Genomic DNA, 12125 nt, shown 5'->3' with positions numbered 1-12125 from the left:
AAAAAGTCATGACAAGATTGTTTATCTCTATTTAACTGGCTACTCAAATAAAGTATCAGTTCTTCCCCTGTGTGTATTCGTGATAAACTAAAAGCTAATCAACTACAAAGCAATACTACAAATATTTTTTTTAGGTTGATTAATGCCAAAAATTGTGACAACCGCACACGGATTTGGAAACAAAACACAAATTGACCCACAAAACTTTCAAAATCATCACTTTATCTTGTCATACGAAAAAAACTAATTTCAGTTTATAGAACATACATTGTTATCTTAGCGATTATTTAATGTAGTGTCGGGGTAACAGCTGTTTTGAGTCATTTCAACTGATAAAGACTGCTTCGAGAGTCTTCGACTGTATAGGTATAGACGTAATCCGATTATATTGTTAATGCTTTAGGGAATTTCTAGATTCTGGTCTGTATTAAGAACTAGATTCAACTAGCGGCTCCGCCCGCGTAGAGTTCTTTTATATCGCGTTTCCAAGAGAACTCTTCAAAAGTCCGGGATAAAAACTATCCTATGTTCTTTCTCAAAGTAAGCTCTATCTCTGCACCAAATTTTATTAAAATCAGTTCAGTGGTTTAGACGTGAAAGCGTAACACACAGACTGAGTTTCTTTCGCATTTATTATATTAGTAGGGATTTAGTACTATCTCCCCCCAGCGGTTTTACCCATGACCTGCGTGAACTATAACTATAGTTACACAAACCCGGATAAATATAGCTATAGGTATCCTCGTTAACTGAGCTTTAAACACTAGAATAAATAGACAAACCGGTCGATTAGTTCCTGATATAATCGCGTTCAAACAAACCTTTAATTTCATTTAAAGTCAGTTCGATATTAAAATCAAATACTAATGTTATAAGCAGACAAAGTCACAGTATTTGGATGTATGTAAAGATTTTTAAATTAATGAACTCACTACTTATATACAAATAGGTACAAAAGAATACAACAAGCAGTTAATCGCTTGTCTGTACCTAACGGGTCGTTATCAGTTATTTACATCCATAGTGAACTCCGATTAGATAAACTTATACCTAGGGACACTCAGTGGCGGCGTAGCATCAGATGGAACCCGGGGCGGCTACCTATTGAGCACCCCAAAATTTCTTTTATGGATTATTTTTAAACGCATACTACATACATGCGTTTGCATTTGTTTTTTAGTTATTGGGACACAAAAATACCCAATTAAAGAAACTTGCGTATAGCGCAAAAGCCGCGAGCGTAGCGAGCGCGAAATTATTTTAGTTTAGGGACACAAAAGTACCCAAAGCAGTAAAAAGAAACCAATGTAAATTCTTCAAAAGCCGCGAGCGTAGCGACTGCGAAATTTTTTGAGTTTAGGGATACAAAAGTACCTTAAGGCAATTAAAAGAAAATAGTGTAAAGTGGAATGGCCGCGAGCGTAGCGAGCGCGAAATATTTTGAGTTATGGGACACAAAAGTATTCGAAATAGTTAAAAGAATGCAGTGTAAAGTGGAAAAGCCGCGAGCGTAGCGAGCGCGAAATTTTTTGAGTTTTGGGTCACAAAAGTAAGCGCAGAATAAATTAAAATATGTGAAGAAAAAAAATCGCGAGCGAAGCGAGCGCTTTTTTTCTACCTTTAAGGAATTCATTTAAATAATCAGTTAATTTATTGTGATTTTGGCGCGAGTGGGGTGCGGCAAGGATGTGAGTGGAAAAGAGAGGGGTGACAGTCGGACTGTGTCACCCCTTTCAATCCCGTGGCGATGTCTTGGGCCGGGCCTGCACTGCGACTGGTAGTGAACCTAGGCTTTGCAGATTAAAAAAGCCCTCCGTGAATGGTGCCTTTTGCCCGCGCCATCCTGGTCGTGCAGATATGTGCCGACCGAGATGGCACCCCCCTAGACGTGGTACCCGGGGCGGACCGCCCCCTCCGCCCCCCCCTTACGCCGCTACTGGGGACACTCCAAACTAGAGATTATTGCCAAACTTTAGGTATGTTCTTGGATTTTATTATAAACTTGCTGTTTGCCGCGGTTTCATCCTAATAATTGGAAAAAAATATTTTTACGAAAATTCTTCCAATTAGAGTTATATTATAATTACTTTTTGATCAATTCCTTCACCGTATGAGTAGCGTCTAAATGGCTGAAAATGATGATGATGACAGGCAAACTCGAAAGCAAATAAGTAACTTCAAATACATGACTATCTAAATATACATGCAATCCTAATTCTCTTTTTTTTTTCAAGACCAAACACTTTTTTTCAATAAATTAGTCCCCAAATCAACTAAGAAATAGTTTCCTCAAAATTTTAACATACCTAAAATGGGCTCATTTTAACATACAAACACACTTTTTTGTCTGTATTTTTTCCTTAAACATTTTTCGTCAATTTTCCTATTTTGATTATATTCTACCTAAACTATGACTGTGCTTTTTTCTGCTTAAATTAGTTTTATAACTTAAGGAAAATAGGCATGCATCGACATTGAATATACACATACATATTATCTTTATTACCTAATTCAAGTATATGCCTACATGAAAATACGTATTGATACTTCAGCTAACATTATTTTCATAATGTAACCTTTTTCTCGTAACAAATCACACTGGATTTTGATGTGTTTTTCGGCATAGAATTTGTCAGACTTAGGAGGTTTTATGTATATTATTAGAATCGGTTTAATTTTTTTTATGATTTTTAGTAACCAAAAGCAAAAATCATATAATATTTGTTATACTATACCGTAAAGGTGAAAGATATCAAGAGTGTATAAAAAGAATATTATTTAAGAAAATATTTTTAATCAATCAATTTTTTGCAAACCAATATCAATTTTTACAATAAAATATTTCTAGTACAAATACGACTCCTTGTATTTCGCTGTTGTAAAGTCGTCACATGGCGACTCGGTCTAGTGTATTGTGTACTAGCGCAACCTGTCTTGATACTAGCTGCCTATTATTATTTAATAATAAAATATTTCTAGTACAAATACGACTCCTTGTATTTCGCTGTTGTAAAGTCGTCACATGGCGACTCGGTCTAGTGTATTGTGTACTAGCGCAACCTGTCTTGATACTAGCTTCCTATTAATATTATTATTTGTATATCTTGCTTTTATTTTTGTTTTTTTTTTTTTTAATAAATAAATGAAGGATTGTGGCAGGTCAAGGCGTTAAACAATATTAAAATAATTAATGTTATCAATATACATTTTTTTAAATCATAAGTGTTAATTACTCATTAAGTTGTCTGTACTGTTGTGTATTACGCGAGAAACAGCCAGTGATTTATAAAAAAAACACGAACCTTCTTTTTTGAAGTTGGTTAATAAGAGATGTGAAGAAGATTATAGTAGCATACCAACAAAAGATTTTTAACTTTAAAATATCTTTAAGTACATTTGATTACTTTTATCGTTTAATAACTACGAACAAAGGATTGATAATTATAAAAAAATAAAAAGACTTTTGTTTCCAATAATACATCAAAAGAAACTTGCAAACATGTCAAGGTTACTCTCATAAAAAGTTACAAAATTAAAAGGTTTACAAAGTCAGCGCAAGTATTTATTTATGTAGTTTATTACTTAACAATATAATAAATAAACTACAGCTTATTAAAGGCGTTATAACATTCACGGTAATTTTATATTGTTACACAATATTACTAAAGATTGTATTACTGTTTGCATATCACCTATCAACTAATACAATAAAGAGGAAATATTTTTTTTCTTTAAACCCTGAAGGCTCCGAAACTACAGAACCGATTTGACAAATTCTTTCACTGTTAGAAAGCTACACTCTTCCCGAGTAACATAGGCTATACTTTATCCCGGTACGGGAAGTAGTTCCCACGGGGCGCGGGTGAAACCGCGAGAAAACGGCTAGTGTAGAATATCTTTATTTGCAGTTCAATAATTATTTGCCCGGGTAACTGGGTTGAGGAGGTCAGATAGGCAGTCGCTCCTTGTGGCACACGGGTACTCAGCTGAACCCGGTTAGACTAGAAGCCGACCCCAACATAGTTGGGAAAAGGCTCGGTGGAAGAAGATTTACCAAAAGCACACAAAACTACAGAAGATGTTTTTATTTATAAATAAGAACAAAAAATAACATTCCAATATGTATTTGCTGATGAAAAAAACTAAAAAAAAAATACACCAAAATTGGTAAAACAGGCCAAAACTCTTCGGTCGTCGTGTACCAAATCCCCATACCGTTCTACAGTATTACTTTGTAAGCGCAAGCGACTCTCACGGTTACGCCGACGGCATAAGAGCGAATATTCCGTGCATGTACACGGCAATAGGTATGACTTTGTGGTACAAGCTAAAACAAATATATTCTAGGTAGATTTTTTTTCTTTGTGTTTTTAAATAAGAGTTGCTTTTGGGTTATATTTGTAAGTTATAATTAAGTAAAGATTTTGACTTTATCACTACATATTCTAAAACAAAGTCATCTGCTTCGTATATCTGTTTGGTTCTTCTAACCTACAGACAGACATGTGTTGCTGGGGAGTTCGTTGCGCCACTTCTTCTTCCCAGCAATAACACATAGGAGGTGGTGAAGGGTGGGCGTTTTGGGGGTTTTCTTTTGTAAACTTGAAATTCAAAAAAGTGCCGGTTTTTGGTCTACTTTGAATGAATGATTTTTAATTTTGGTTTATTTTCGCAATAGACTCAAAAACTGGATATATTTTGAGTGAAGTAAGTTGAGAGAATTATATTATTTAAATAACTAAGAGGAAAACATAAATAAATTCTAACCTTTTCCCAGAAGGATAAGTGTACCAATTTATATTAAAAAAAAAACATTTTGACGAATACCTTTTCTTTTTAGTCTGTAAAACGTCAAGATATTATAAGTACCTACCTACAATTTTAAGTGCACAGGTGTAAATTAGTAATAAGTACATAAATATGTACTTTTGAAATATCACATTTTGCTGTATTGATAGCACGCAAGCAAGACGTGAGAGATAACGGAGTTTCAATTATTTATTACTACAAGTTAAGTTGTTCCCTGCGGTTTTACCTGGGTCTTTCAGAAATAGATACTTTCCGCAGTTAGATAAAGATTCCCTACTAATATTATAAATGCGAAAATGACTCTGTCTGTCTGTCTGTCTGTTAGGCTTTCAAGTCTAAACCACTGAACTGATTTTAATAAAATTTGGTACAGAGATAGAGTTAACCTTGAGAAAGAACATAGGATAGTTTTTATCCCGGACTTTTGATGAATTATCTTGGAAACGCGATATAACCGCACTCTACGCGGGCGAAGCCGCGGGCGGAAGCTAGTATGAAATAAAAAATAACAATATTTTGTGTCTTATTTGATCCATAGTTTTGCATGAAAATTACAAATTACTTAAAGGTTAAATACATATAAACTCTAAATAAATAGAAAACAAACAAAACACTTTAACAATGTAATAAATAATTAACATAGCAATAGAAATAATTAGCATTTAATGAAGTACCACTGAGTCACATAATTTATATACATTCCGGATTTGTGGTAATACCCAAATGATTTATTTATGTACTTATCTATATGCCCAAGTGTAATAATTAAATATATCATCACCAATACATATTATAGTCGTTTTCACGCGGTTTCACCCGCGTCCTGTAGAAACTACTGCCCGTACCGGGATAAAATATAGCCTATGTTACTCGGGAAGAGTGTAGCTTTGCAACTGTGAAAGAAATTTTCAAATCGGTTCTGTAGTTTCGGATCCTTTAGGGTAGAAACAAAAAAATGATTCCTCTTTATTATATTAAGTGTAGATATATGTATTATGTTTATCTTAAGACTCTCTTATTTATCGAAAACACAATAAAAGATAATAAAGTAGGTACTTAGGTAAACCAAAAAATCTTTCGTCTATTCTTCGAAATTAAAGTTAATTTGATACGCAGAACAAACAAAGGCAAATTGTTAGTTTTTAAGGAAAAATAACGAAACGTTTAGTTTTCCTGATAACTGTGGGTAAGTGTATCTAATCAATTATAGTAGTGTGATTCTATTAGACGTCTCGTTAAAACTGCAATGCGAGATTATTTTTTTTCCTTATTTTTTTTTAGTAGCTTGGTCTAGCGGTTTCACTCGGGTTCGGGTCCCGCGGAAACTATTACACTCACCCGGATAAAATGTAAGATTAGGCTTATTCAATGTATGGGCTATCTAACACTGTTTTTTTTTTCAAATTGGATTGGTTATCGGGTAAAAGCAAAAAAACAAACCTTTCCGCGTTATAATATTAGTAAGTATAGAATATTTTTAATTGATTGATAGAACTTGATCTTTTAGATAATTGGATATGTAATACAAAGTTGGTTTAATTGCAACATTTAGAAGTTAACTTCAAGATTATTTCCATGATTTCGTTGCTTGGATTGTGTACACTACGAATGGCGGAATAATTATTAAAAAAAAAACATAAAAATAGAGTAAAAAATGTGTGATCTGCATTAAAACTATAGTTGTATCTACTTAACCTTACTTAAACTTCAATACATATCTAACAGTAATTTCTTTTTTTAAGTTTTTTTTGCTGTTTTTTATTTGTAGTTTTGTATAATTTAAGGCTGCGTATATTATTACTGTAAATATTCATTAAAAAAAAGGTAAAACAAACTTTTAACTTCTTTTCAAAATAAAATAATTTCTAAACCCGCTCCCGCGACCGCCTATGACAAACACCATACACGAACAGTAATTTCATCCATGAAATAGTTGGCGTTACCAAATAGGGATTAGAGTGAGACGGCAACACGACGCGCGACGAGTGCGAGCGAGACAGAGCATTTGCGTTCCGAGCTCTCTCGATTTCTGAGCTTCGCTTATTTTAAACGAATGTTTTTGTACACTAGAGACTTAACTGTCGGCCGATAGTTGCACTATTTACGTACATATTTTTTGTAGAATATAATTTATTCAAACTTGGCTGCAAAACAGTACTTTTTGAACGTCAAAAATGTACAAAAGACAGCCCCCAAAACGCCCGCCCTTCACCACTTTCTATATGTTGTCGCTGGGAAGAAGAAGTGGCGCAACAAACTCCTCAGCAACACATGACTGTCTATAGGTTAGAAGAACCTTTTAATACTAGATTCCAATCAAAGTTTTCAGTCTAAATACCTGATTTTTGCAATATGCGTACTACCATTCATCTTCCTACTGATTTATGAGCGCAAACAAACTATCGGCCGACTAAAAGTTTGCAGTCTGCCGGTATTCTTAGGGTTAGGGTGAACTCTAGTCTTTGTTAATGGTTCTCTATGATAATTGGGTCAATTTATTTTTAATTTGTTGGTTTTTTTCGTGGTTTTAGCGAGGACTATGAAGGGAGAAAGTGATCGGCGATTAATGAAATATTTATTGCAAACAGAGGTACTTTTAACTGAAACGGTTGAGCATTTGCTTAAGATAATAGACAAAAAGATACATATTCAAATTCACGTTTGATAGGCACTTATTTACATTGAAAAAGCATCCCAATTATAAAATTGAAGTACCGATTTAGTAAAATAGTGTTATTACAAAAAAACTTAATCTGACATTTGATGCATGTAAAAATAATCGAATACCTACAATAAACTCCGAAAGAACGAGAATTGAAGATTGCATTTTCAGCCTTCAATATTGACCATTTCATTTCTTGCTATGGAATAGGTATTTTATAAAACACAACTCAAAAACCATGAGAAGAGAACTGCTTGTCAAAACAAGCCTTATTTTTCTATTATTGTATATTTTATTTTATTTCATCTATCCATATTTTCCAGGCATCAAGGCCCCATCAAGGTCATATCAACATATACCCTATACAAAAACTGCTAAGTACAGTCAACTTCATGTCAGTGATAACAGTTTTATAGGAAAATCGTTCTTATTACTATCGAGTTAAGATGCATGACAGTTACCACTGATGTGCAGTTTACTGTACTAGTCTTCAGTCTGACTCACCTCGCCATGCTGGTTCCTGCCTTCGGGCGTGTTCTCCGGGAGGAAGTACAGCCGTAGGCTCACCAGGGTCTGGTCTGATACTCTGTCTGTCCATAAGAGCTGGAGTTCCCCTGTAACATGAGAAATAAAGTAGAATCTACACTAATATTATGGAGCTGAAGACTTTGTTTGAACGCGGTAATTTTAGGAAATACTGGTCCGAAAATCTTTCAGTTTCTTCTCTTGTTAGATAGCCCATTACCGAGGGGGGTTTTACTAAAAGGCTACTTTTAATCCGGGTGCAGAACGAAGTTTCCATCGTACATAATCGGGTCTAACCACTGCTAAAGATTAGTACATGGTGAACAAAAAGCAACCCCTCCTTAGTATTCGGGAAAAACCAATACTTTTTGTTCGGCATATAGCTCCGTACCTATCACCTCCACTCTATGTGGCTTGAATTCCCAAAACCTTCATTTAGCTAACAGCACAAAGTCAAATGCCAAAAATCAATAGCCCCAGCCAAGACCACTATCATACATCAATTAATCGAGCAGAATATACTGCTTACCTATGGAAACCAGCTCCGAATCCTGCCAGACCTTGACGAAGAAGAAGTCGCCTATAGCGATGATCTTCTCCGAGGGTCCCGTGAGGCGCAGAGCCTTGTAGAACGTGTATTGTCCATGCTGACCACATGGAGCTCCCACCAGCTGTAACAAACAACATTAACATTAGAAAAAGAAAGAAAGAAACATTCATTGGCAGTTGGCACAACATAAGAACAATGACAAAAGGTTAAAAACGCTAAACCCTATAAAAAACAAAAATAACTTTTAACACTACGTAAACTAAATTTTGTCGTGTCGGGGGACCGCTCTAATTCATTACTTCAGATACGTGCTTTTTTTTTTAAACGATTGTTGTAATTAGGTAGGTATCATTTGATTTATGTAAGTATTTATGAAGGTAAAAAGCGGTCCCCCGACACGTCAAAATTTAGTTTACGTAGTGTTAAAAGTTATTTTGGTTTTTTATAGGGTTTAGCGTTTTTAACCTTTTGTCATAATTATTGCATATTTTTTTTGGGTCGGGGGTTTTTTTAAATTTATAATTTAATTTTATTTCATGCTTTTTAAAGGAGCTCCTTAATTTTTCCTTCTTTCATTTAATTTATTTTATCTTAAGATGGGGTCGCTATATGCGATCTCGGCCAAAGGAAGCTGCTTAACAATCCTCATGACAAACTGGCTCTGGGAGAATTGCACAGATTGAGAAACAATAAAGATTAACCTTAAATCGGTTTATCCGTTTCATTAGGGTGTTCCAGGGTTTCATCCGCCACATCCCATTTCCAGCATCAGGTTCTCGTCAATCAGAAACATGAAGAGAACTCGTCAAGACAAATTCAACGAGCCCAAACTCGATGGGTTTACTAAAAGGCAGTTCAGGGTTACGTCTCCTACCTTCGTGCCCTAACAGAAGACCATCTCAATGGTTCCAAAAGACATTAGTGTTTCTAATTTCAGATCCCACATATACTTGCAAGTAAACTGAGCGTGTAACATTCCTATCACACCTTACAAACGAGCTGATGACCTTGAAGACCTAAACCGATTTCCACCAAACATAGCTAAGAACACAAGAACACTCCAGAATGACTTTCCTTTTAAACGAAAAAAACCGCATTACAATCGGATCATCCGTCACACACACACACACACACACAGACACGTCAAACTTATAACACCCCGTCGTTTTTGCGTCGGGGGTTAAAAACAGGAAACATCTTGAAGAAACCTGGACTTCAAAGTCTGTAATCGCCAACCCAAGTCTCGGGGCACGTGACGATTCGACGCTCATTCCTTCTTTGTATGAAAAGTCCTTTAGTGGGACATTAAAAAGGCTGATGATGATGATGTTAGGTTTAGAAAGAACTAATATAATCCGTCTATACCGTATAGGCTGTATCATAGATATAAAGGATATTAGATAGATTGTAGAGAAACCAAAACTGAAATACATCAGATGTGTGATGTTTTCATGTGTGAGTAAATATGTGTTGCTTTCCTCAACTTCGATATAGGTATTTGTGGTGTTTCTTGAGTTTGATTCAAATATCCTACTGACCATCTATCTAACGGTAGTAGGATCCTATAATATCCTGGTCTTGAATCATAGGATTATGATATCAAAGCAAGGAGATACGCCTATTTGTCGATAGCACTATGGCCTAAATTGAATTGGTCTTGTGACCATAGATACATTGCAGGTATGTACGGTCTAGAGTCTAGATACTGTGGTTTGTTGCAATCGAATGCATTTTATCCTGACTTTTATTTGCTTACAGCTTAGTCCAGATTCATGGCTAAATAGATTAAGATGAAATTAACAGAAACATAGAGAGTAGTGATGGTTAAAAAAGTTATCTCGTTTTTCGGTTTCGTAGTTCCGTAGTTAAAATAGTTTTTTGGGATGCGATTGAAACCGCAGAAAACCAGAAATAGTAAAAGGTTTTTTTTATACCATTTAAATAACACCAATATTTCTATTTATTAATTTCTTTCAGGCACAAGTATCTTTACAGTACACACGGCAAAAACACAATACCCTTTTTTTTAGCCGGGCAAAACAGAAGTGTTTTCAATAGCCATAATCATGCCTGGCCGGCTTCCAACAAATCGATGCGATGTGGAATAAACGATAGCTATTTGTCATCATCGTAATTAATGATCGAATCTAAATATAAATTGTAAATACACTTAACTACGTATATTAACTAGGCGGTCCCACCTGCATTTTAAAATTCACTTCATATATTTTAATATTTTACGCTTAAGCCCGCGGCTTCGCCCGCGTCATGTTCGGTTATATCGCGTTTCCAAGAGAACTCTTCAAAAGTCCGGGATAAAAACTGTTCTTTCTCAAGGTCAACACTATCTCTGTACCAATTTTTATTAAAATCAGTTCAGTGGTTTGACGTGAAAGCGTAACAGACAGACAGACAGAGTTACTTTCGCATTTAAAATATTAGTAGGGATGTAACTATTTTTATATCTTTAATCTAGTCGGCTTTTTTATTAGTTAGTTATTAGTTAGTGTATAGATATAATTAAATTTAAAATGTAAATATTTCAATTATTTACATTTTAAATTTAATTATATCTATACACTTACTTATTACCTGCAAATCAATTTAATAAAACCACGAGAGAGAAATAGCGTACACAATTTTTGACCCCATTTGAACCAATATTTTTGTAAATAAAAGTCTGTGCATAACACAAAAATCGTTTGAATAAATACTTAGTTTAATAGCTTTGTTCTGAACTAAGTAAAAACTTTAGACAGCTTGTAAAAACTAAGAATATGATAACCTCTTTAGAATCTGTTCTCTATGTAGCGTTGGTGTAAAAATTGGGACACTGAATGAAAATAAATTGAATAATCTGTTGGTATTTTATGCTATAGTTCGCGATATGATAGGTATTTGTCCTTGCCAAGCACATAACTTTAACTTAATAAAAATTAAGGAGGCGAGGATAAATATTAATATGTAGGTATTAATTAAAACAATATTATGTCATCGTAAATTATTTAGCAACAAGCAAAAATTTACTTTCAAAAATAGGTTTTTCGGTATATTCTTTTAAATTAACAAGATTTTTAAAAATACTGTTAAACCTCAAAAAAACTCTGATTCCGTAAATTAAAAGATTTCCTACAAACAGGTAGGTGAGGTTGGTAAATCAGAAACCATAAAAATGAAAGGTTTTCTTCCTAGAATCTTCAGCTAGGAGTTTTCAGCGGATTTTCTGAGAAGACATGCCGTGAAATCTAAGAAACACTTAGGAACTGTTTTGCTATTGAAATTGAACAAAATAATAAAGAAGGCGTTAAAACTTTAAACAGACACGTCTTTAGTTTTTTAACCGACTTCTCAAAAAGAAAGAGATCCTCAATTTGTCGATTATTTATCTTAATTATTAAGTAATAAAACATAGCATATGTAACAAGTTGAAAAAAAAAGAAAAAAAAACATCATTTATAAATGATACTTCGTGTTTCTCGCAGTTTCATCCATTTGCGGGAAGTAGTTCCTTCAAAACGCGAGTAAAACCGAGATCAATAACCATAGCATTATAAATAAATTAAGTATATTATGTATGAG

General features: G+C 34.3%; 1 protein-coding gene across 1 annotated transcript in view; it reads right to left on the bottom strand.

Annotated features, from left to right (window-relative positions):
* The window catches only part of LOC110383551 (AT-rich interactive domain-containing protein 5B), a 71846-nt gene that overhangs the window by 45956 nt on the left and 13765 nt on the right, over positions 1-12125 (bottom strand). Inside the window, exons 2-3 of the mRNA XM_064043090.1 lie at positions 8526-8667; positions 7976-8085 (exon numbers count right to left, since the gene is read on the bottom strand). Coding sequence (XP_063899160.1) covers positions 7976-8085; positions 8526-8667 — 252 coding nt within the window. The remainder of the gene's footprint in view (positions 1-7975; positions 8086-8525; positions 8668-12125) is intronic.

The sequence above is a fragment of the Helicoverpa armigera genome, chromosome 30 (genome assembly GCF_030705265.1).
Source record: "Helicoverpa armigera isolate CAAS_96S chromosome 30, ASM3070526v1, whole genome shotgun sequence".
Taxonomy (NCBI): domain Eukaryota; kingdom Metazoa; phylum Arthropoda; class Insecta; order Lepidoptera; family Noctuidae; genus Helicoverpa; species Helicoverpa armigera.
The sequence above is the reverse complement of the archived record's forward strand: the minus strand, read 5'-3'. Positions and strand labels throughout refer to the sequence as shown.